The 25,924-nt window shown below is 39.3% G+C and overlaps 2 protein-coding genes across 7 annotated transcripts in view; one reads left to right on the forward strand and one right to left on the reverse strand.

Annotated features, from left to right (window-relative positions):
• NRDC (nardilysin convertase) overlaps nt 1-8,397 on the forward strand; it is a 31,157-nt gene extending 22,760 nt beyond the window's left edge. For both annotated transcript variants that reach the window (XM_026086921.1, XM_026086923.1), the window contains 11 exons: nt 1,111-1,238; nt 1,567-1,729; nt 3,070-3,101; nt 3,404-3,542; nt 4,076-4,123; nt 4,486-4,538; nt 5,141-5,224; nt 6,969-7,059; nt 7,384-7,500; nt 7,811-7,900; nt 8,180-8,397. In XM_026086921.1, the coding sequence (XP_025942706.1) occupies nt 1,111-1,238; nt 1,567-1,729; nt 3,070-3,101; nt 3,404-3,542; nt 4,076-4,123; nt 4,486-4,538; nt 5,141-5,224; nt 6,969-7,059; nt 7,384-7,500; nt 7,811-7,900; nt 8,180-8,377 (1,143 nt within the window). In that variant the 3' untranslated portion in view covers nt 8,378-8,397. The remainder of the gene's footprint in view (nt 1-1,110; nt 1,239-1,566; nt 1,730-3,069; nt 3,102-3,403; nt 3,543-4,075; nt 4,124-4,485; nt 4,539-5,140; nt 5,225-6,968; nt 7,060-7,383; nt 7,501-7,810; nt 7,901-8,179) is intronic.
• A 534-nt stretch (nt 8,398-8,931) lies between these two features.
• Nucleotides 8,932-25,924, reverse strand: part of OSBPL9 (oxysterol binding protein like 9) — a 72,780-nt gene continuing 55,787 nt past the window's right edge. For 3 of the 5 annotated variants that reach the window (XM_026086926.1, XM_026086924.1, XM_026086928.1), the window contains 16 exons: nt 25,356-25,394; nt 22,250-22,343; nt 21,604-21,705; nt 17,983-18,142; nt 17,173-17,285; nt 16,763-16,881; nt 15,255-15,340; nt 14,778-14,952; nt 13,004-13,088; nt 12,621-12,731; nt 12,170-12,233; nt 11,915-12,055; nt 11,111-11,189; nt 10,686-10,777; nt 10,088-10,223; nt 8,932-9,972 (listed from right to left, as the gene is read on the reverse strand). In XM_026086926.1, coding sequence (XP_025942711.1) covers nt 9,898-9,972; nt 10,088-10,223; nt 10,686-10,777; nt 11,111-11,189; nt 11,915-12,055; nt 12,170-12,233; nt 12,621-12,731; nt 13,004-13,088; nt 14,778-14,952; nt 15,255-15,340; nt 16,763-16,881; nt 17,173-17,285; nt 17,983-18,142; nt 21,604-21,705; nt 22,250-22,343; nt 25,356-25,394 — 1,671 coding nt within the window. In that variant the 3' untranslated portion in view covers nt 8,932-9,897. Of the gene's footprint in view, nt 9,973-10,087; nt 10,224-10,685; nt 10,778-11,110; nt 11,190-11,914; nt 12,056-12,169; nt 12,234-12,620; nt 12,732-13,003; nt 13,089-14,777; nt 14,953-15,254; nt 15,341-16,762; nt 16,882-17,172; nt 17,286-17,982; nt 18,143-21,603; nt 21,706-22,249; nt 22,344-25,355; nt 25,395-25,924 lie in introns of those variants that run through there. The other 2 variants (XM_026086925.1, XM_026086927.1) reach the window with 2 other exon arrangements.

The following is a 25,924-nucleotide window of genomic DNA, read 5'->3' on the forward strand; positions in this document are numbered from 1 at the left end:
TGCTGCTTCTGCTAGCAGTAGTGGAGCTGCTCATCTGACTGGCCTAGAAAATTCAGTTTCCGTATCATTAGAATGACTTAGAAAAGTCTCTTGGCTGGAGTTTTTAGTATTTAGATGGGGTGTTTTTAATTGGAAAATGTGTATCTCTGTATATGTGTTCAGATATAAGGAAATGCAGAAAACACTTTTTCGTGTATAAAGATACAGTTTTGTTCACAAGCTCAAATTACTGACCTTTGGCTGGCTGGCTTCCTTCAAGTAGTAGCTGTGCCTCCATTAACCCTTTAGCAGCTTTGCCTTTAAACAGGGCTGTGAGTCTCCCATGTTCCTTTAGCGTGTTAAAACCTGACTCTCTGTAAGCTAAGGCTGTTTGCACATTGTCCGGAGAAACGTGTCTGAAAAACAGTTMTGTTTGCGATTTGGTTTGGGAGATGCAGCTTCTGAACGTGCTCATTTTGGACGCAGGTTTTCTCTGTTGGGTTGGTAGAAGCTCCGAGGGTGGGAGGGAACCTGCTCCCCTTCCCTCGCTGCTGGCTGGGCAGGATGCGGCAGGCCCAGGTGGAGGGACGTATGGGTTGGAGATAACTCTCCTCAGAGAGGAGAGAACTGCCCAGCTTCCTTAGCCTTTCGGTGCAAGGGCTGGACTGGAGTCTTTACCAAAACTGTCAATCATCCATCAGACATATTAACGTGAGATTTAACAGAAAAAGCCAGAGATGCAAATAGCCTGATCCTTTTTTAATCACAGATATTGCTCTGTTGTGAAGCCAGTCAGCTGTAACAGGAAAAGCTGAAATATCCAGTACGGAAGTGTTGATGTTGTAGGCTAGGTTTGTTTCAACAGAATGCAAAAACTCCTGTTTATTTAAGATATTGAAATTATTTCATTCACTTTTAAAAAATGCTGTCCTTTTGAAACTGTCTGTAGTTTGGTATATAATTGTCTAGTGATTTGTCTGGTGAAGAATGTCTAAGAGAACTGAGGAATGTGCTTTAGTAACACTGTGTTTTTTGATGTTGATCAAACAGGGATTTTTTTTATATGTATATGAAATTCAGTTTAGACYGGTCATCTTTTCCAAAAATGACTTGAAACTGTTTTCTTTCCAGCTGCTATTTCAGCTCATCATTGATCACTTGTCTGACTTCAGCTTTACTCCGGCGGTTTTTGAAATGATAACAGAGCAGCTGAAGAAGACATACTTCAACATCCTCATCAAGCCTGAGACCCTGGCCAAGTGAGTGTCCGTGGGCGGGCAGACGGGGGCAGCACCCTAAGGGCTGAGGTCGAGCCGGAGAGCTCCGGAATCTGCCCTGTGCTCGTGGAGGCTCTTCCAGGTTAGCTTGTGCCTTAGGGAGCTCGAGTGGCTCTGCAGCCAGGGATCCAGCTAGCTGAACCTGGCCGTAGCTGACAGCGGCTGCGTGGGGAGGGCGGGCTGAGCCCATAGCAGTGCTTCTGGCTACCATCTCCCTGTCTCCAGTACGTCCCTGAGTCGGAAATGGGATCTTTTACGTGAAACGGCTCTTGACGGTTTGTGATTTTTTGTTTTCCTCCTTGCACTGCAGGGACGTGCGTCTCCTGATTTTAGAACACAGCAGATGGTCCATGATAGATAAGTACCAGACGCTGATGAATGGTCTTTCCATCGAGTCTCTCTCATCCTTTGTTAAGGCTTTCAAATCGCAGCTCTTCGTGGAGGGTCTCGTACAAGGAAACTTCACAAGCAGAGTAAGCATAACTTCAGCAGCTGACCCTTATTGAACCTCCTGCTTAAAATGTGCTTAAATGCAGTTGCCGCAACTCTAACGCTGCTGCTGCTGCTAACTGCCTGCTGCTGCCTCTTCCATACTGGCAATCTGGAGGCTCGGTGGTGCAGGGCAGCTTCACCACTGACAACTGAGGAGCACTAGTGTGGATGAGTCACTGGGGAGCCCTTAATAGCCCATTTGAATAGGGGTTTTCTTCAGGAATTCGGATGTGAACTGCAGAGAGGGGAAGACGTGGTGGAAATATGCCTGTAGCCTGTTGCCACTGTTGCCACCATTTTTTGATATTGTTTGATATATTGATTTATTTGATATTGACAACTTTTGATGGTGGTGCTACAGAGGGAGGCTTCCCTTGAACTACATTTTTTTCTGGAATTTGGATTGCCAGCGTGGTTTGAGTTAAACCTCACTGAAGGCCTGTCATCTTCGATCTCATTTAACACCTGCAATATCTGTTGAAGACTTCTACCCTGGGACTAGGTGACACATAATCCCATGAAGCTGTTTAAAATAGGGTTGTAACAGGGCTTAGCCCCATGAATGCAGCGTCATGAGTGCACATGTTTGGCTAGGGAGAGGAGCCTTCTGCAGATGTGATTTATGCTAAGAAGTTTGTCTTAGCTGGCAGCGTTTGTCCTCAAACCGTTTAAAGCCTCCTGAGGAAAACCTGCTCGTGCCTTGTTGGAGGTCAGGTTCTTGCAATGTCAGCTGTGCCCTCTCTTGGGCTGCGGGGCAGCAGGAGGCCTGAGAGTTTAATCACAATTTGTTGAAGAATCTTCATTCAAAACGTTTTTGTTGCTGCCGCTTCTGCGTGAGCGAAGCTCCTGTCACACTACCGCGCATGCAACCCTGTAACTCCTGCATTAGTTCTAATGTTTCACTTGCGTGCTCCCGTTCCCTCCACACGAGCCCGAGTCCCCTTCCCAAACTCCAGCTTCACGTGCGAGAGAGGGGCCTCATCCAACGGCCCTCCTGCGTGCATCCCGCGCTGTTGGGATGGCAGAAGCTTTTCTCTGGCTTTTGCACTCTCCTTGCTGGGAAGTTAAAGTGCAAGAAACTGATTGGAGACGTCTGCTTTGCTTTGCTGCACGAGGTGGAGGTGGCCCTGCTGACATCTCGGGGGGATTTAGGAGAGGGCGAGTCCTTGGGGAGGCTGCGGGGACGTAGGTGGCGTGCCAGAACGTGGCTGCGCTCTGCTCGGGGATCACTTTCTCAAGCAATGTACTGTAGCGTGTGCCTGTGAACTGGGGCTAATAATTCACTTCTAAATAAAGCTTATGTTTATGCTTTCTCTCCTAGGAAGCAAAGGATTTTCTGAATTACGTTGTTCAGTGAGTATCTCTGGCTCCAGCGCAGTTCTCACTGGGTAACTAAAAACAAGTTAAGATCCTTCTTTGGAGGAAGGCATCAGGGTGGGAGCGATGTAGAACCTGTCTTCTCCCATCCTGGGTGCAGTGCTGCCGGTGTTCCCTGGAGGTGGTGATTCATCACGGCAGCTTAAGCAGGACATTGTTCCGGTTTTGGGAAGAGGAAAATAATGTCCACTGGGGAGTGTAAACGTCTGGGGTGTTGTATTGGTTTTGGCCAAGATGTGAGCAGGGGTTTGACACTTTGCTGTTTGTACTAACTTCAGAAAGCTCCAGTTCGCTCCTCTGGCCCATCCCTGCCCCGTTCAGTTCCGGGTGGTGGATCTGCCAAACACGCACCTCCTCTGTAAGGTGAAAACGCTCAACAAAGGTGATGCCAACTCTGAAGTGACAGTTTATTACCAGGTAAYGTGTTAGCTTTGTCTGTACAAGTTCATTCCCGCTGATACTTGCTGATGCTGTAGCTGTACTTACGTCACAGTCTTGAGAGCCAGTCTCTGGAGAGGGATTTTACGGCGTGCGGTGAAAACTAGCACAAATGCAGCCCCTTGGCCTCGGTGGCTAAACCCTGGTGGGCTCTCAAAGCACGTGGTGTTTCGTGCGGGGGGGGGGGTGCGGGTACGTGTCATCATGCCGGTCTCCTCCCTTCTCAAACTGGCATCTGCCCCCCCCCGCCTGTGCTAGCGGATAGGAGCTGGGTTTTGTGCCTTAGTTATTTCTTAGTTTCCTTATGACCGATCTTATGGTCTTGGGTGAAACCCCTCTCTCCTGCTTTGAAAGCCATTTTCAGGCACTTTTGACTGTCCCTGCTGTGAATTATAATGTCCTTAATGCTGCAGTCTGGGCTGAGGCTTGTATGTCGCAGCTGTCACCTTGGTCTGGACTGTAGCACCTAACTCCATGAAATCACCCTAAATTCTTCTCAATTTTCTTTTTAGTCAGGTGCCAGGAATTTAAGGGAATATACCCTCATGGAGCTGCTTGTGGTAAGTTGGCTGGTGTTTGTGTCTTTCCAAGCAGGCTTTTTTAGTAGTCCCAACCCATGAAAGGGTCTTCCCTGAAAACAGTGCCTGGAACTAAGTTAAGGCCATGGGGCTAAATGACACAAAGGTGACAGTATTGCTCACTGATTAGACTTTGAGTGGTCGGGACAGGATACCCAAACTGCCTCAGTGATGGAAAGTAGGGGAGGCAACGTTTCTTTCACTGCCACCCCAGAAGATTGAGACCTTTCCTAGTTCAGCGGGTGAAGCTGGAAAGGCAGCAGTTCATTTTTTTCCCATGTTGCGATCCGGGTGGCTACAGAGGAGCATCGCTGCTTCTGTAACTCACTTGTGCTCTGTTTCAGATGCACATGGAAGAGCCTTGCTTTGACTTCCTGAGAACCAAGCAAACCCTTGGGTGAGTGCACTGTATCAGCGTAGCTCTTATTCGCCTGCTTTTGCTATTTCCTAGTATTTTTACTTCCTGCACAGTGGCTAATTCCTGGCTTATTGTAACTGAAACAGCAGCATTACACATCAAAACCAAGAGCACCCTTCAACACAAACTCCAGCCRAATTGCTCTAGATTCCTATAAAAATTGTATTCATTAGCAGTAAGCTAACTTGGAATTAGCAGAAAGTTGTTCTTTCCATTTCCCAAATAATTTGCCATTCCGTGTGCTCATCGCTGTTTTCATAGCRACTCTGTGGTGGTAAGACTCCATCGGAGGCATCCTCTATTCCAAGAAACTGGAATGAGTTTTTCACAGCTGCAGGTGTATCGCTTTCTGTTTGAACTGGTTTGCAGGAATTATCAAACACAAATACTCTGCAAGGCTTCAAAGGATTTCCTAAAAATGAGAAAATATTGAAGTGCTTTGATGGAGGAAAGAATATTTTGAGGCTTTGTAACTGAGATTGTTTTGTAAAGTGCCAGCACTATTCTAACGTGTAGGTTTGTGCTGTAGATGAGAATTTTTGTGCTTGTGGAATGACTTTTTTGTCTCCCTGTGCTTTAAGCTACCACGTGTACCCCACCTGCAGGAATACTTCTGGGATTCTTGGGTTCTCCGTCACTGTAGCAACGCAGGCAACTAAGTACAAGTAAGTGCACAGTGCTTGATGTTTCCAGCCTTGCCGCAGCGGTCAGGCGCCTCAGAGCTGCCTGCGCTCGCTTCTGCTGGGGGCAGCAGGGCCTCTGCCCCGTGTCYGGCTGGGGCTGCGGCACCGGCACCGGGGCCTGGCGGGTTCGGCTGCAGGAGGCTCACGCAGGATCCACCTCCGCAGCGGTTGGTCAAAGTGATCTCGCAGGCTTTAGGCCGCACCTGTGGGCCACAGCCTTTTCTTTGCCCATTGCTGTGAAGAGCATTAACYGCGACACACTGCGCCGCTGCGGGCRYGTGAAAGAAAYTGAAACKGGTACGTTCTGTACAGAGGAACGTTGTGCTCAAGAGCCCCGGGGGAACGATGGGGCGAGCGAACGTTCAAGTTTATCGAGTTTTGCTGTGTAAAGGGATGCTGTACTCGGCACCTGTTGCAGCCGTAGCCTGAATGTGAAAGACCTCGGTGTAGAGCGTGTACGTACGTCAACGGGCTTTTGGAAAAGTGATGGCTAACAGGGCGGTCAGTGGATGATGCATGTTATTAGGTAGCAAGCGTCTAAGACCCACTGGATATAGTGAGGTAGCAAACTAAATATGTGGCCATATTACATGCTGTATTTTGTTTAAGTAATGTACTTGCACAACATCCAGCTGAAGAAGAAGTGCTGAGTGAAGCTCACTTAATCTTTTATTTGTTTTAGTAGAACAGGTCACAGCTGACTTAAGTTTGCTTTTGCTTGAGCTTTGGAGTGCACCTCTTCTCATGTAAGAGTTATATGCAGTAACRTTCACCTGTTTCAGGCCAGCAGCTTTTATTGAACGAGGGAGTTGTATATGATCCCGAAGGGAAGCTGAAAGCAGCACTTCTTGCGTTAGCTTGTAACATTGCTGACGTAGGGACTGAAGCAAAAGCAAGAGCCTCCAGCTTCTGAAACTGCTGCAGTCCTAACTTGAATAGAGAGAAATAATTCAACGATTAAATAAAATAATCACCCTGCCCGTTTGAACATATTCTCCCAGGAGAGAACACTGCCTGGCTTTTCTTCTGACCCAGTTTCTGCAGCCAGACCACTACTATGTTTTTGGTTAAAGCTGGGGCTAACTACAGGTATTTCCTCCAATGACCTGTACTAGGGAGAAGATCTGTCAAAGTTAAAGCGGATATATGAAATAGCTGCAGCTATGAAAAGGCTTCTCTGTCAGTGAAAGTTTAATTGGCACAGAGTACTGCTACCTCTGATTTTTACATTTAAATGACACTTCCAGTATTGAGTTCTGTCATCTATGAAGGTTTAATATTTCAAAGGTGTCACAATCCATCACATCGCATACCCTCTTTCTTTCTTTTTATCTTMAGTGATTAGCATTTACCTGTCAACGTGCAGGGCTCAGAGCTGAAATTTAAACTGCAGTCCTGATGCAGCAYGCTGTAGCGAACGCGGCCGTGTTTAGTTTACTGCAGCTTGGGTCCCCGAGGGGTTTAACATTGCAGCAGCTACCTCCTCTTGCACGTTGGTTGTATAAAGTTCTTCTTAATATAAATAAGATCTGAGCACTGGTTTTTACCTCCTGATAACAAGGAATATAAAAAGCTGGTGGTCACAGCTGTGTGCTCTTTCAAATGCAGGGAAGGGGCAGAGGCCCAAGTATTCCCTCTTAATGTTTAACTGATTGCTGTTCTGCTACTTTACACCTCAGTATTGGTTTTTTTTTTTTCTGAGATGATTTAACTAACTCTCTTTTAGTTCTGAATTGGTTGACAAGAAAATAGAGGAGTTTCTTTCTTGCTTTGAAGAGAAAATCAAGCATTTAACCGAAGAAGCGTTTAGCACCCAGGTAAAAGTTGATCTTAAAAAGCTCTTCCTTAACTGCTAAATGCTATTGAAACTGGAGGATGTGGTTACACCTAGTGGCTTATTTCTGAGGCTTTCTGCACAAAGGCCTCATTTTTGACTCCTGCCTCTCCCTGTCTGCATTCATTCTGTTGCCTCTTGCTCTTCTGGAAATTTACAGTTAAGTTTGAAAACAAGTAACTGCCTTGTTCGATGTAATTTAGGATTTCTTTTAGTATCACTGAACACAATAGATGAATAGATAGATCGTAAATTAAGATACTTTAAACCCTTTAAAACCAGTTGTTTTGTTTTTTCTCAAATGTAGGTTACAGCTTTGATAAAGCTTAAAGAATGTGAAGACTCCCATCTTGGTGAAGAAGTAGATAGGAACTGGAACGAAGTTGTGACGCAGCAGTATCTCTTCGACAGGCTTGCCCGTGAGGTAGTTAGTTATGAATTCCTTTCAAAGTGCAAGTAATGCAATTTTCTTTTTTTGTTGTTGTTTTTTAAAATAATGCCAAATGGAACATGAGCACTTGCTTACCTTTTTGCAGCCATGTTTTAAAGGCAAAGTATAAACAGGGGAATTTATTCTATTAGAGTGATGCACTGACCCTAAGAATACATGTTACTCTTAAAGGGTTGTTTTATCTGATGGGATGCGTTCATGGAGATGATACCATTTTTGTTTAAAATAACTGGTCCATCACTGTGCTATTTACAYCTCATCCCTGTATGTTTGTGGGTTTTAGATTGAAGCTCTGAAGTCTGTTACTAAATCAGACCTGGTCACCTGGTTCCAAGCTCACAGAAGCAGTGAAAAGAAAGTGCTCAGTGTACATGTGAGTGTTGCCCGGCGGGTCYGTGTTGTCCACTTCTGCAATGCCAAACTGATACTGCCTAACTCTTTTGCCACCACATCCCTTACTGGGATTTCTGTGAGGTTTTTAGTTTGTTAGTTATCCACATTATTATTCATATTTTCTGGTTTCCTAATTAATATTGTCAATTAGATTGCATTTAAGTATCTATATCTAATTTTCAGGGCAGATGAGCATTGAAGGAGGTATAAATTAATTATAAAAGTTAGAGCCAAATTTCTTTTCTGGTAACTTTTCCAGGTGGTTGGATTTGGAAAACATGAAGGGGACTCAGAGSTTACAGCTGTCTCAGAAGTACAGAATTCTTCATCTGGTGAAATACCTCATCTTACTTTCTTACCCCCATCCTCCTTGATGACTAACATTACTTCCATCAAGGACATCAAAGCTTACACATCAACTCTGAATGTTCTCCCTTACCATAAAATATTAAAATAAAAACGACATCTTGCCCTGCAGTGATGTGTAATACAGGTGCTTTTTACAACTTAAACATCGCAAAACTGGTTTTATTAACAAAGCTGCAGTGGTAGCTGAGATGAGGAAGTCCATTCAGGTACCGAGGTAGCTTCCCTCAAGCAGTTTTCAGCCAGCCTTTCTCCTTAATGTCCAAGTTTGTTAAGAACAGGCACAGCGCTGACTTCCAGCTGGAGAGAGGGGAGGGTTTTTTTCCCTTTCACTAGAAAAACACCGTGTGTCCCTCTCCAGCTGTTTGAAGGTGGGGGCTGCCTTTTGTTCAAGCTGTCATGTGCATCATTCCTACAGTGCTGTGGCAATTGCTTAACAGAAGTTACGTTTCCTCAAAGAAAATAGTCTGCAGTTCTCCTGTAGGAATTACAAAGTGCATGTGGAGGAGAAAACAAAAACAAAAACTTAAGGCTTCAATCTTAGACTGCTTTTTTAGTTTTTATGTATGTGCAAAGTAGACAAAACTGAGGTTAAATCAAATTAACGCTAGATTTAAACTGTGGAAGGAAAAAATAGTTTGAYTGCTACCTATAGCTGCTTACTCAAACATTCTTTAACTTCAGGCTAAATCACAGAAATGCAACGGTTCCTACAGCTTTAGCTAGTTATTAGAGAAGTAAGACCAGACATAAGTTTCCAGAAAAATTCTGCTGTGAGTGGTGCAAATTCTGTTCCTTTTGCTAGTTTATTAACTACTTTAAGAACTAGGTTTAGCTACAAGGATTCCACTGGAAAAACTTGTACTAATACATTTCACATAAAACAACTGATCATCACTCAGCTGCAAAAACAATCTTGCTGCAAAGGTTTATTATGAAATAAATAAAAGTCCATAAGAGAAGTTTGAAAAATCTATTTTATGAAGCTTTAAGATGCATTGAGTAGAATTATCTATGGTTACATTTTAATCTCTAAAATAAAATAACAAAGTTATTTTGGGCAAGACACTGAAATGCCAAAAGATTTGATTATCATACAGGTGGAAGATAACATTTATGTAGCATTTTCTAACAAACTGTCCCTTCAAAGGAATCCTCGTATTTACACATTGCAAACATGAGCTAGATTTAAATGATGTCTTGCTTTTTTTTGTTGGTGGTGTTTAAATATGTAGGACCCAGGAATATTACGCAACTGATACCAAATGTCATGGCCTTCACAGTGGTTATACAAAGTGTATACTTCACAGCCCAGATCTTCCATGCTTTAGAAGCATTAATAAAAGGGCTCCAACAGCCTGCCTTTGAAGCCTGAATATACTACTGTTATAGCAAAGTCCAATATTAAGTTACTGCACAGCCAAGACGTTTTCTGTTTTATATAACTGCTTATCTGCATCAGTAAGTCCGGTATCCCTGAGATAGGAACCACTGTAATTGGAGGGGACAGGTTCTCCAGAAGTTACATACGTGATAACTGATGACTATCTTGGTATCAGATGTAAACTTCGCTAAGCCAAGGCTTGAATGTTTTCAGTTTTTATAACCCACTTAATGTTTACTGGCAGCAAGTCGTTTCAATAGTGGCTCATCATAAACCCAACATTCTCCATCTTCATGGAATAACTAGAAAAAAAAAGGGGGGGGAATAATTAAATGTAAGCTTTTTATGATTAAGTTGGAAAGGAACAGTAAAATGCTACAGGTCAGAGAACATTGACGCTGTTTGAATAAAGCTCACCCTTGTTTCCCATGAGGTCTCACTCTCCTTTCTGGCTCTGGCTTCAGCTCTTTGTCTTTCTTCAAGCCTGTGCTTTGCGGCTGTAGCTGCATCAATGTCTCTGATTTTTAAGTTGTAGGTTACATCTTTCCACAAGCTTAAAAAAAGGAATTTGAATGGAAAGGAGACTGCTTTATGGAAGCAAACAGTGCTAGGAGGCTGCAGAAACATGTTACTGGTTATTAGTTATCACTATTTGTTTGAATTAAGGTAGGCCTCGCTTATCAAAAGCACAGAAATAAAAACCAATATATATTGAACCACAATTGCCAGAAGTCTTTTGCCAGAAGTGGGAAATTTGTAAAGAGGCTCTCTGGACCTCCCTGTTACATTGGGTCCTGAAAAGGATGCGACTGAGAACTGCAGGTCTTCTCTTCCCCATTAAAACCTGGACCTGCTCGTAACCTGGTTCTGTCCTGCAGCAAGGGCCCACCGAAGAGCACAGCTGTCCGTGCAATGAATGGTGTTAGGTGCATCCAGTTAGTCAAACTGTTTAATATCAACTTGGGTCTTTTCTAACTAAAAATGTTTTAATTTTCAGTTTAACTAGAGTTCTTACCAGCGAGACTCATATTCTTCTTGGTCCTCCAGTTTCCTTACCTTCTTCTTAATTGTAGACACTTTCTTGGTATCTATAAAGACGGCATTCTCCTGGAGAGTGAGAGGTTAAAAAAAAAAAAAAAAAAATCAGTTCTTCATACTGTACATTCTTTTCACATGTATGCACCCTCTCACTCTAGTATATTGGTTGTCAGAAAATACATTAACATACTATTCTCTTTATTTTTATAACAAGAAGAGAGTCAGGTTACTGTAATAATAAATTAACAAAATAAATCCAGGACTCTTATCCCAAATTCAGCATTCTTGTGATCTTTTGGGAATCTTCACAGGAGTTCCAACTACTAAAGTTGGCATTAAAAAAAAAAAAAAGCACTTAAACTCCCACTTTTGTTGAAAAGGAAAAAAAAAAAGCTGCTTTACCCCTGTTGTGTATTTTGCATACATGACACCATTCCATTCTCCTTCAATCGAGCAGAAGGGTTTCTTGTCATTAGGAGAACTAGATAGAGAAAAACAGTCATTTTTCATTTGTATTACACTAACCAAAAGACCCAAAGGATCAAAACTTTACCCTAGTTGCTGTACACTCTTWGATGTAAAGGGCTTAAAGTGATAATCACCAATACTGAAAAGACAAAAGCTCCGTTTCCAAGCRGGAGGTTTTGCATATATTAGTTCAAGTGGCCTTAAAAGAAAATGCTGTTCCAACATAAGACAGGTCTTGCCTTAGGTCTGCAGTTAAAGTTCAGGAAACTAGTAACAGGCTTTCAAAACAGATTTAGAGGGAACTAGAGGTCTTTAAAAGGTCTGAAGAACTCAAAGTTTCTTCCCCATACTACTGGAAAACAAACAGTAGTTTAAGAAAGAGGTGCATCAATGTGAAAGTGTCACAAAGTGACTTAAACCCAGGTTTTTTTGCCTGCATCACTTTCTGATGTTTGTATTACTGTTACAGCAGGCCTCCAACCAAGTAAGATGCGATTCGCCCCTGAATTCTGTGTACAGATCACATGCACAGGGTCTAACCAAAATACACCAGAACACAGGTATAAATAAATAAATAAATATGAAACGGTCTGCAGCAGAACATTAATGACATGCTAGTAGGTTGCTGGATATAGCTGTTGCAGTATTTTACACTGGTGTATAAAATTGACTTCTTTCTTTAAAAGCAGCATTTAAGCAGAGAGAAGTGAGATTAACTGAAGAAAGAAAGAGGCTTACAAAATTTCAGCTGTAATTCTGTGCTTCTTTCCTCCATAAAATGGTTTTGTGTGGAAGACTATGGAAGCATTATAGCCTGTCTTTGAGCAATTAATACTGCATTCTCCACCAAGTTCAATCCATGGCACAGTGAGAATAGATCTGCAATAATAAACATAGGTATATTTATAACCCTTTAAGTATTTAAGTGTTACATAACCATTAAAGTATTACAAGGCATTAAAAATGAAAATATCAGGTRGAGCATTTACTTGCCTTCCATAACCATTGGGGAAGGTCAAAATATAGTGTTCATCATAATCTAGACATGTGACGCACCCTATCAAAGAAAAATAAAAATAGATTTAAAAACATCCAGCAAAATTTCTATAAAACTTTTCATAGCAATCTCCTGAAATACTTCATTAAAAGCAGGTAACATAAAAAAGGAAAGGTGAAGGGCTTTATTTTTTCACAGATGCTGAGTATGATTAGCTTCTAGAGAAAGCTGGGAGAACTGTGGTGCTCACAAAGAGACTGGGCCCAAAGCGATTTAAGCACACTTTGTGTAAATTTTCTACACAGGGAATCTGAAGTTTCTAGAGATGTAAAATCTAGAGATGCCAATTCAAATGCTCATGTTTAAGAGAATGACTTGAAATATTTTCTGTAAAAATCTGAGTTGCCGAAGGTTAATTTCTCTCTTATTGAATTCACATACACTTACCTTGCCCTATATTATGAACACCAATAGACATTCCTAGGAATTTTGACTTGGTCCATATATGAGCATTGAATTGTATCCTCTTGCTAAAACACTCTGCGTAAAATGCTGAAACTGAAGGAAAGAAGTGTTAACAAGACATCAATACTACTTTTTTCCAAATTACTCTATCAATCAGGAAATACTGCAAAGGGCCTGATACTTACATGGCTACAGAGTTTGCAAACTGTTTCTCATGAAAACAGTCTATAGAGAACACAGCTTTTAGCTCTCAAATTCATACAGAAAACATAAATCCAAAATCTAAACTAAAAGCTGACTTTACTGTTGCTCCTATCCAGATAAATGAGATACCATCTCCGTTAGCAGAGTTATTGTCAACTTACTTGGAGGATGATGAGAGACCTGCTCTGCCACAAACGTTACACTGCTTTTACTGACCCAAGGAATTGGTCCTTCTGAAACTGGTTCCTGCAAGATAATAAAGAGGTTTTTCATTCACTGATGGTGTTTTCAAAACACCAAGAAGTGAATGGATGCTTCTAAGAGAGGCTGCTTCTACATTTAAAATAGGCTTCTAAAAATGTATTGCAATAGTCTTAATGTATTTGCCTGTTTGCTTAATTTGAGTACGGAATAACTCCTGATTTCTGAACCTATGATGCCTTTAAAGAATTTCCARTTTTTGTTCTCTTGTTTTTACTATAACTGTATTCAGAGACATGTCCATGATACTGAAACCCCAGTTAAACCGGAACAGTCACATATAAATCCAATTACAAAGTAATACTTAAATCTACTTAATTTCTTATTAAGTAATAGCAGATGGGTAGCAGAAAGTTTCCATTTTTGCTTCTGAGCAAGTYTTATATGCATATTAGTAATAATCAGATTATGTGCATCACACAACCATATAATGCATTCATTTCCTGTAGCAAAACAGGAAAATATAACTCATAGTTAGAAGCGATGGAAGCACCAGCACAATACTGTCCTTATGCCAGCACAGTCCAAATGTTCACCTCAGAAACAACAGAAAGATTTAATCAAACAAACAGTAAATGCGAAAAAGAGAGCAAGAGATATTTTACTTCAGATCCATCCTGAAATAAACAGGAGGAGAAATGCTGATTTTTGAAAAGCAACTTAATCTAGAAGTGTGATGTGGGACTGCAGTGGTAGTTCAACCTAGAAATTCGTGTGGTTCCACAAAGTACCTCTGATACAAGACAAATCTCTTTAACATCAAAAACTCATTAAACTGGAAAAATACTACACCTCTCAATCACGTTAGGACATACGACACTGAGGCTACGTGAAGTATTTTAGCAGATGATCTCCAGAATCGTGCCTCACTGATTAGAACATGAGCTCTTCCCACGTCATCATTTGTGATTTCCCAGGTTAAAAAACAACACTTTGGGGGTTTTTTGTTTTTTTTAAGTGTTACAGCTTTCTCCAGAATTAGTAGGGCATCGTGTTGACTATGGTTCACGTGCACAAATATCTCTGATTAATCCTTGAGGCTGATTGAAGCTTGGACAAATAGGGGAAAAGCAGAGATCATCGACTGGTAATTTCAAATCACAAAAGTGAGACTTCTACTCCGTCCTTCAGTTGGCCACACATATTCCAGTAAAGTACAAAAGGAACAGTGGTCAGATACAGATGTACAACTAAAATAGCTCAGACTCCAAATTTGAGAAGTATGACTTCATACCTTTCAAAATCTAGGAAAGGATTTTAAAAGGAGAATGAAATATAGTGAAGAAACTGCACTGCCTCCCAGGTTCTAAGGGATGGAARAAGAACCCACTATTAAAATGTAAGGGATTAGAGAACTGATAAAATCAGAACTTTGGAAAGAAAGAAATTCACACTCAGTGCTAGAAAACAGTTCAGAAAAAAAAGCTTTTTCAACAAGTCAAAAGGTTCTTAATAAAAATTTTCATTGCTCAAATTTTGCTACGCAAGATATTTTAAACATCATCTGCCCAAGGAAAAGGMGAATGGAGAAAAATCAGTTAAGATATTGCCACATTTTCATCAATTTTGCTACATAAACATAGCATAAGCCATTCCAGTCAGTAAATTAATAGAGCTTAGGGAATTACTCGCATGCATTATAAGCACCAAAAAAGATACCACTAGAAAACTAACCATATCATCTTCACCTTCAGTGCCTGGTAATACCCAATGACATCGGAAGATCTCGCCCAAAACGGGATTGTAAGGCTTTTTAGCAACCGACCCTTTTCTTCCTGCATGAAAAGCTGAGAGGTACCATTTAACCACTTGAACCATTCGTTCCTTTGGATCCTTCTGGTCACTAATGCTACATGGGCCAAAAGAGAGAAAAAAAGGACAGGCAATATGTAATGCAAGCAAGTCACTGCTTCCCAACAGGAATCAAAATGTAAATACTAATGCTCCAAGTATTTTTACTTCAAATGCAGCAGATTTTTTCAATAGCTAGAAGTTTGACTACACTACTGCGTTTGACTACTTTGACTAACTTTCAAGTTTTGATCAAAACCCAAGCATTATTATTCAAAACTAGTAACACTTTTGACAGTCCTCAAGGGCCATAAACAGCAGCAGAACCAGCTAAAATGCTCTACTTTGAAAATCAAATACCTGACAAATAAGTCCGGATGTGCAAAAAAGTCAGCATACATTTCCAACAGTGATCTTCTTTCCAGGATAAAAGTTGGAAGAACCACCTGGGAAAAGAAAAATAACTTACAAATCAAGATATTTTAACATCCTGCACAAAAGCATTCTACATGCTCATCGTAAATGGCTTACAAACCACCCAAGGCTTTGTAGTTCTCCAAGTCAGCTGGGTCCTCAAACTTACCAATGAGTTCTGACATATGCAGGTCAGTTGGCATCATCTATATAACCAAAGGTCTAAACTGAACTGCCTCTTGTCTTGTGTATACTTGAGTCACACCCAAAGCACATCCAGCTGTATGGCTGAGCTTATAAAAAGTTGTTCTTTATTACAGTAACACTGAACACATTTCATTTCTTCTATGTGTACACTGTCAATTAATTTTCAGTTACAGTCAAAATCTCATTCCATGGAGTCACATTCTCTTATATATCCAATGGAAACTAAATTTTCACTCACTTCTATCAAGATGAAGGTTAATCTCTCCCCTACCACTATTCTTCCCCAACAGTAACTCCCAGGATCCACTCATGTGGATCAGCTCAGTCTGATTCAGTGTAGCATAAACCACTGCTGAAAGCAGCGTGGATTGCCGTAGTTGATTTTAAAGCGATGCAGACAAGAAGCATTCACACAATGCTTTTTGGCAGCTTAACTTGAGATCAGTAACTTTTGGACTATGTCAGGAGTCCCCAAAACGGATGTCTTTTGGATCGCTTACTGTTCAGAACAGCCCAGAAACCTTCTGTATTTACATGTGAGCTACCTGCTCCTTCCTCATAAGTGTTTTCAGTTCATCTTTTTACTGTCCATTACGAGTTCCACACCAGAGAGTTTAGAAAGTCATCCACTTAAGGAAACTAATGATATCTGGAATTAGTTGTTTAAGTTTAACCAAGGTGTCTAGAATAATCAATACCTCCAAAATGTTATTCATTGCATCATGAATCACATTCCAGAAGTCTCCAGYTCAATACTTGCCAATCCCACAAATAGCATTTTAAAATAAGCAGCAACTTATTCAACATGATCCCAGTTAAGCAAGGCATTTCATTATATGCTCAATTCCCCCTTTTATATTAATGTTATCTTACTGAATGTTACCATACATTGGGATCTTGCAGATCTTTGTTCTAGGAAGCAGAAGGACTGGAGAAAGATTACTACCACATACAGCATCCCTCTTATCCCAAATCTACAGGCAAGGACCAGGTTCAAAGAGAACAAAAAGCTATTTTCCATAGCAACCTATTCCCCAATCTACAGGATTTYAGCAGTTGGATATATTTATTCTGTGTTCATTTTCCCCCTCCCAGTAACAACTCCAATTAAAAAATATATCACACAAAAGAGATTACAGCTTAACTGGCTCTCAGAACAAATGTACAGTTAGAATATTACTTTAATATTGAATTGATTTACATAGAATTCAGGATAACTTCCATAAATGAACAGTAGGCAAGCTTACCTTGGTTAGATCCATTCCTAATCTAACTTGTGACAAGAGGTGCATGATAACACTCTTATGTTCTTCCACTGATTCTCCTTCCCCATCATCATCTCTGTCATCAGGAGGATCAAAGAGATCTAAAGAGAAAGACCAAATAGTTTTCATTTTTCTTTGCTGAAAGATATAAAACCTCCAAAGATTGCCTATATTTAATTTAGCATACATATTAGGTGTCAAAAAAGCATTACTCATAAAATGAAGATTTTCTAAGTCTTCAAATTTGACAATTCTCCATTAGTAAAGAAACAGCAGATAAACCACTTTCCACAAGCATCATGTCGTCTCTATGATCATACATATATCAACACAGTTTACAAACAGATTAACAACCGAGAGCTCCCTACTGAAAGTTAATGCAGTCCTCTTACCAGCATCATTTGTCCCRTTAGACATGGAAGAATTGAGGGACTCCGTGGTATCTGGACGTTTCAGACTACTTCCCGTGCTGCTGCGAGTCAGAATGGCAGCAGACCCTGAAGAACTAAAGAAGAGTATTAAGTTCTCATGATTCACAATGAACTAATTCAGACCAAGTTATTACAATTTGATGTACATTGGCATCAATTTCCTAAGGAGTTCACTGACAGACATTAGCACATATGCTATATGCTGATTCACAGAAAACCTAAAATGGAATGGAGCCTAATGCCTGGGAAAGCCTGCAGTCTTAGGTTATAAGGTAAAGGTATAAAAAGGCTGACTGTAATTCCTCTTTGAAACATGTACCATCTCTTAAAATTCATTTTCTAATAATAATAATAAAAGAAATAGTAAATAGAGATTTTGGGGAAAGGAAGTCAACTTCTTAAAGACTTTCTAGTAGGTGTGAGAAGGATCATTTATTTACCAAATGCTGCAACAAATAGGTATGAAATACCCAAAGGTCACACATTAATTCTCTTTCTTAGCTGGTGCCTTCCCAAGTTTGGTCTGCATTAGTTTTGCCAACATATATATCAGGTGCAATGGGGTGGTGGAAGAAGGAATAGGGGAGGAAACTGCRTCCCTGACAGAGAACTGTGCTGTGGGGGACTGATCTTACTCTGTTACATGAAAAAGTTTTTTGCCAGTATGACTTATTTGCTTATTTAGATTAACTAACCCCTAAAAGTAGACAMGCCATGCACTTGTAGATAAAAACTGTATTTAGCAGGTACTGCAGTCCTTCAGCTACTTACTCTATACATCGCTTTGGGGAAGAACTGCTCTGATAGAATTCATCAGCATCATAGAACTCATCCTCACTGCTCGAGTAGGAAAAATCCGGGACTGTATTTGGAGAGAGATTGACATGGCTCGGAGAAGTTAGGCTGCTGCTAGGTGCTGACTGTCCACTTCCTACAGAGTATTAGAAAGAATTGCAGATATAATAAAACAGAAATGATTTTAAAATCCACCAGTTCTAATTTATGAATAGGTTAGATCAAATTAATAAAGACTGAAGTGAACTCAGAAGATAGGATAACTTACAAAATTAGAAGTGATAATTAGTCAGGTTCACGTTCAATTTCATGTAACAGTTAATAAAAGAAAGGTCTACCAGGAACATCGAGAACACAGAACANAAAAAAAAAAAAAAAAAGACTTTTCTCCCAAAGTTGTAGATTAAAAGCAAAATAATAATACTGAAAACTTGTATAGATTCATAAAATAATTTATGTCGGAAAGGACCTCTGGAAGTCATCTGGTCAAACTCCCCACTTGAAGCACTGACAACTTCAAAGTTAGATCAGTTTGCTAAGGATCATATCCAGTCAGGTTTTAAGTATCTCCCAAGATGAAGATTTCACAATCTTTCTGGGGAACCTTTTCCAAAGTTTGACCACCTTCTTAGAGAGAGAGAGAGAGAGAGAGAGAGAGAGAGAGAGAGGAAAAAAAAGCTAAGCCCCTCCCCTCCCCCCCAAAAAAAAGATTTCTGGTATCTATTTGGAATTTCCCTCCTTGCACCACGTGTCCGTTGCCCCACCCTTTTGCTGCACATCTCTTAGGAAGAGCCTGGCTCTGTCTTCTCTATACCCTCCCCTTAGGTAGCAGAAGACAGCAATTACCATCCCCACTAAGCCTGACCTTCCCGAGGCTGAACAAACCCAGCTTTCTCAGCCTCTAGGTACACCACGTGCTCCAGCCTCCTAATCATCGTGGTGGTCYRTGTCTTTCTTGTACTGTGGAGCCCAAAACTATACACAAAACTAAAAAGGACTATAGGAATCCTGTCTCACCACTAACTTACAATTTTTCAAAAAAGTCAAAASAATAAAAACAAAACAGGGAACAGTGACACAGACCATTTTGTGGAAGCCTCAGTCACAACTGAGGCTACTAAGCAAACTAAGGTGTTTACATAAATAATATAAACATCAGAAATTAACTAGAAGATGAGATGCATAGAGTAAGACTAAAAGTAGAACTTTGTCATTACAAAGTCTGTCAAAAGCTGGCACTGATATCCTTCATTCTTCAGATTGGGGCAAGTACTGTTTAACACACTTATTAGTGTTCTGGGAAGGAAGGGTAGTAACAAAGTAACAGAACATAATTATTTACATACACAAAGTCAGAAAAAATTAGGAGGGAGCTGGGAGAGTTTTAAGATGACTGGACAATACAATCAAYACATCAGAYCAGGAAAGTAACAGTCAATGTAGGCAGATGAATAAAAATTTATGTTAGCTATGTAACTATGGTTTTTAAAAAATTAGAAGATTAGCTTTCCTAAGGAAGTGTAAACACAGATGATTATAGCAACTTCATATACTTCAACAGTGCAATCTGGAATAGTGTATGTAATATTGGTCAGCTCATCTTAAAACAGATACTGCTGGAATTAAAGCAAAGAAGCATTCAAAGACTGAAATAACTTGTATGAAAGAATAATTCATAAGACTAGCTTATATTTAATGTAAATGAGAAAGAAAATATGATAAAAACAWTCAAAACAATATATGATATATAGAGGATTTCATCTTCCTTTTTCAAAACAYGAGATTTTCCCTATTACATTAGACGATACATTCAAAACCAGCACACAAGTAAGAGTTTTCCTCACAGTTTAATTACATGTTGTATAATTCATTTCACATGAAGTGTTTGAGATCAAGGACTCAGAATTTTAAAGACTTTTTATAGTTAGTAGTACCCTACATGATAGTTAATTATTAAAATTCTGTGGAAAGAGAATTAAACCTCGAGCTTCAAAGGTTAAGCAAATCTCTAGCTGTTAGCATTCRAGCCGACACCTCCTGCTGGGAAGCAGATTATCCCACAGCCGCTTTCTGCGGGGTTCCTATTGCTTCTTCTGAAACAACTGCAGGTAGGTAATGAATTAAGATGGATATTAGGTCTAATTTAAGGTGACAATTTCTATGTTCTTCCTACTTTCTTAAGTCATACTGAAGACGAGAAGAACAGACAAAAAGCAAGGAGTATGTAGTAAAATATTTATCACTTTCTAATTCTTTAAAAATAAAGTTTTATAAAGCCAGTGGCAGTCTAGAACTTACTGTATTGATATTTCTCCCTCATTAAGACTTTAAGTCTAATTAGACATTCTTGAAATACTACAGTTACAGCTAGCTCAAACAAGGAGAACATGAGGGTTGTTTGTGCTTTTCTTTTTTGAGGTGGGTGGTGGTGGTTAAACCATCCTTGCAGCCTGTTAGCTTACTGGAACATAAATGAAAACCAAGTAGTTAGTGAGGCTTTTTCTTGATTTACATTACAGCAATAAATCAGGTTGTATTTTTAAGTTCTGTTTAACTTTAGTTTTGGGGACATCTCATCATGTTTTTCAATAAAGGGGGATTAGTTTTTAGGTATTTGAACAAAATACTATAATCCAATAGAGTATTACAAGTTCAATTTCATTTTAAGTGCAGCATTTTAATAATTACTCTTCAACTGTTAAAGAGAGAAAGCTGTAGAAATCTATCTTCAAATAAACTGGAAAGGTGATTTTACATCATAAAATAACTTACAAAATTATCTGTTTTATTTCAAATTAATACTGTTTAAGAGGGARAGGGAGGAATAAATGAATTAAAAAACCAAAAGGTCATGCATGATGTAGTAACTGCAAAATCCTTGTGCTGATTGCTGTAAGATTGTGATGGTGGAAATAAAAGAGCAAGCTAGCAGTATTCCTACATATTTAAGTATGATATTCAGGAGCCAGAATAATTGATTTTAAAACACTGAAATGGACATTGATTAAAAGCAAGATGTAGGCTGATATGATCATGATCATTTGTGCGTGAAAACGATCTACAGTGGAGGAGATTAAAATCTAAATAGAAGGAAAAACTCTGGGGTTTTCAAGAAAGAAAACCGTCAAGTCAAGGAATAAAACTGAAGGCCCTGAGGAAGATTTCATCTGAGTCAGGATTTGGAAAGCAAAGGCTACACACATTTGGCAGAGAAATTTACTGAGAGAGCTGGCAGTCATGTCACAAAGGCACAGGGAGACTCCTCTTGCTTCAGAACTATTTCTCAGAAATATAGTGAAACATAGGTTAGACCAGCTTATAAGTTTATTAGCTCAAGCCAAGCAGTTGTATGCCCCCCCCCCCCCAAAATCACATCAGAACAGAAAAGGTGAAACTCTGAAGAAGTGATCAGTGGGAATATCAGTATTGCTCACACGAAGAGATAAGACTAAGAACAAAATTTCTAGTAGTTTAAACTCTTCCTTTATAATTGGCCTATATAACATTATCATAATAGACAGTTACATTAGATTATAGACACTACATATTCAGGTTTTGTTTCTTGTACTTTGATAAGACAGTCGCAGAAAACTGTACCTGTACTATTTGGTGTTGGAGTCTGATTTCCAAGTGATGCTACCACAGGTCCCACTGGCAAGGATGAGGGTCGCTGCTCTGATTTGCACAACTGAGCAGGTTCTAGGAGGATATTTTGATATGTTAAACCAAACAACTCAAAACCCATGTTTAAATAGGAGAATTGTGCTTCTGTTGGGAAGCAGATGCCCCATTGTTTCACCTCACCTTCACAAAAAGAAGTCCTTGTCTATAAAAGCCATTTAGACAGAAAAATGCACTTTTCCATCATTATCTAGCTTTTTTCATTAATAGGCAAAGATGGGATTAAGAAAAAAAATCGTAGTTAGTAAGGTTTTATGTTTTCTGAAAACTATAGTTTCATTTATTCTAAAAATATATATTAGAAATGTAAGCTAGTAATTTAGAACCAGAAAAACAAATCAGCGTATTCACAAAACTACAGGCTCAGGCTGGCTCAATGCTTCCCACTCCTTCTCCTTCCTTCCCACTGCTGTGGTGTGTGCGCCCCACCAAGTGCAGTGTATCTGTTTTGCAAACATGACACAGAAGCTACCCAGCATCATGCAGCCTCTGCATCTAGACTGCAGTTTCATCCTCCTTTGTTCATTAATATTTCTACTGAGCTTCTTTCTATGTACCATACCTGGAGGTATGACAGTCTGGGAAGGCATCGTGCTGATCACTGATGGTTCCAAAGGACTAGGCTGATACACCGCGTCAACAGGATTTATAGTACTCTGAGACAAAGAAACAAAAGTACAATCTTTTTTTAATTAAAAAACAAAAGAAAAAAAGAAAAGGAAAAAAACATAGATAGTAAGAACATTGTGAGCGCAAGAAATGCCCAAATGCAAGATAGCAAAGTCCTGAGAGAGGAAAAATGACACACAAATTGACAGCTGAGGACATGAGAAATATTTTCAAAACAGTAATACTTTGATTCTTGCACAAACTTTAATATACCAAACTGAATTTGCTACAGATTTGAATCATCTTATAAAGAGTTCTGTATTTCAAGTTTTATCTTCTGCTATGCTTTCCAATGTCCGTTAATAACTATTGTGTGCAGGAGGAGAAAGAAGGACACAAATCATCTGGCAAAATTAGGATAAGTAGTCTGTATTTTTAAAAACAACTTCTTCAGAAAATAATTTGTCCAGACAACACTAAATCAATGTATGAATTAAAACAGGATATTTGCACATTTACAGCCATAAAGTGGCACTTTGTTGCCAAAATTCTTGTGAATACAAGCTGACAGTTTTCAGCACATCTCCATCTCCCAGGACAAACTCAGGCTCTCTGAAAACCAAGCACCAGCCCAACTCAGCGCTTAAAAGTCACTGACTTCAGTAAATGTTCTTGGCTTTTAGATTTCCAAGATACTTGCTGGATAAGCAGCAGTGTCTTTTAATTCAAATTAGCATGATTTTACCTTGCTTAACTGACCTTTTATTTTGTTATAATCTAACAATTGCTCCTATATAGGTTTACATGCAAAGAACAGAATTGCCATGTTCTGGCTATTAATTGGGTAAAAGGCACGTAAAACCCCTTTCCAAACCTCTTGCAATTAAAAAAACATTAATCCATCAGAACTGTGAAAATCTTCACCTTGATTTGTTAGCAAGTCTTGTTACTATGCTTAAATAGAAAAATACCAAGTGCAGGTAGAAACATAATAATACTGAGTTCTATTTTTAAAAAATGCTCTGCTTAAAAAGAAGAAAAAAAGAYGAGCTTTGCTTTTAATTTTAATCTGTGTGTTTAATCCTATCCTCTTTTTAGATCAGTATTTAAAATTTTGCTATTAAAAAAGTCAATCTTCTTCCCTTCCTTTACTCTTAAATAATTTTCATTTGCATGTAGACTGAGGGAAACTGATCATTTTAACCTTCTCCCATCTTCCTACACAGGGATGACTTCTTTCTCGCCTCTTTTCCTAGTTAACCCTTATTTTGAACTTTACTCCTACGTCAGGATCAGCAATCCAATGAAATTTTTTCATAGCACAGAATTTATTTAATTGAAAACAACACTACTATTCCCTGTTTACCAAAAAAAAAAAAAAAATTGCTCTCCTAAGCTTTGGCTGATGTGACTTATGACTAACATGCAAATAATCAGTCCAGTACCTGTACTGCTACTCCACCGCGCTCCAGCCTAGAAACAACCGTCCCTTACACATTACTGCAACTGCTTGTGCAATTATGCATGCAACATAAGTAGGTCCCTGTCCTACATATTTCACAGTTAAAARTCACGATCAGACCTGAGAGACCTTAAGAAGCAAGATGAGTCCTATGAGGCACAAAATGCCATTGCTATTTCTACCTCCCCTAGCTTTCAGGAAAGCTAAAAGCTATATGATGCAGAACACTGGTATGATAAAAGAGAAAACACAGCAACTTCATCTTTGACTTTGTATGCAGGATTGTAACCTTATTCTTAAATATTTCTCCATCCTGCACCACTAACTAGAGTTTTGCCTTGAGTATTTTGGGGTATGCCTTCATGGTTTATAAACAGACAAAGGCATATCTAAAAGCATTTCCTATTCTTTTATTTTAATAATAATTAACAAAAAAACACAGTCAAATAAAAAAAGACAAACTCCTTTTACCATGATATCAAGCTGATAGCATATTCCTGCCTGAACCTAAAGCGATATCCTGAACTTAAACCCAAGCTAATGGGAGCTACACTATCAACCTCAGTGGCACCCAAATTTCAACCTTCACAATCACTGCTGCATCACTTTACATATTCTTACAAAAATACATTTTTTTCCACATAACCTAGGTCAGGGACAATTACAGTAGTGGCTAATAAAATTCAGGACTATCGAAAGTCCTAATATCTGTATTGCATTTCTGAGAAAAGAGATCTAGTTAAGAGGCAAACACGTAGAGCTGCAGACCATCTCTGTCACAGGAAACTGCAGTAGCGTACAGCTGCACRACTTCTCTTCCAGGGCATGCAACAGAACGTATTCCCTTACCTTATGTGACTCTCCACATATATTTACAATAAGCATGAAACCAAAACTTGTACATGCATCTTTACTTCAAAGTTCACACCAGAAAAATCATACTGCTAAAACTGTATGTCACAGAAAGAGAAAGTAGAGCTTAGGAATTACCGTCAACTGTATTTAAAACAAACTGTGATTTTTAGAGAGTTATGTTATACTGAAACCAACCTCCTATTAAAAATATCTGGAAGGTATTCAAGTGACAGAAACAGAACAAAGAAACAGAAGTCACATATGACTGAAAGCAGAGATGACAGAAGTCACTGAAAATGAAGAAGTTGTATTAAAGATGAAACACTGCTGAAACGGACCTAATACAACTTTGTGTCAGATAAGCACAGCAGAGAAGACAAACTACTTGAAGCACATGGATAGCAGATCTATTTTATACATAAAGATACTTCAGATGGAACACAAAACTGTTTCTATCCCAGTGATTGCCCCTTGCATCTGTTCACATGGCAGATTTTTATCTAAGTGTTCAGTCATAGTACTGCCATTTAAAACAGTCAGTATAAAACTGGTCACTGTATTTTCTAATGGCAAAAGTGGCAGCCAACCTCAGAAGCTAACAGCTCAACAGTATTTTTAACAAGAGACTTGAAGCAGTAAACTAGAGAAAGAAGGAAGTATGTTGCAAAATGAGTGGAAATTCAGGTCTCTGTTCACATGGTCTGCAGAAATAAAGGCAGATAAAGATTAGATTTAAACTTACTATAAGTCCATCTGCGTGCTTCTCCTCATTATTTTGGTCCTTAAGGAAAAAATGTTAAAAATATCAACATATCAATCTTGCATGACTTATCAGTTCTGTGTTATGTGAGAACTATAACAGTAAGTTTCTCTCAGGAATGTTTACATTTTCAGCCATAAAATGTTAATGTTTCTCATCATGTGAAATAGCAGCTAGATTCAGAAGAAACAACTCTATACATCATCACCACATATCCGATGATTAGGGTGTTCTGAAGACCTGTCCACACAAATCTGAACAATTTTAAAAATATCCCTTCCACACTGTATAATGCTATTATGCCTTACAACGTAGGTTCCTGCTAAATAACTGAGAGTCCCCCAAAACATGGTCTGTAGTACCAGCAAGTCCCTAAATACTGAAACACATTAAGTTCTTTGTTTCTAAAGAGCAATGGTTAGCATCTAGGTCAAATTTCCAAAAGCACTTCTGGCTTTTGAAAGGCAGAAGTGCCTTTTGAAATTAAATGTTTTAAGCTCTACTAGATTTTAAAACCCCTTTATCTTATTAAGAGACTAGCTTTGGCCTAT

Source organism: Apteryx rowi, unplaced genomic scaffold, assembly GCF_003343035.1.
Source record: "Apteryx rowi isolate R43461 unplaced genomic scaffold, aptRow1 scaffold_7, whole genome shotgun sequence".
NCBI classification, from domain to species: Eukaryota; Metazoa; Chordata; class Aves; order Apterygiformes; family Apterygidae; genus Apteryx; species Apteryx rowi.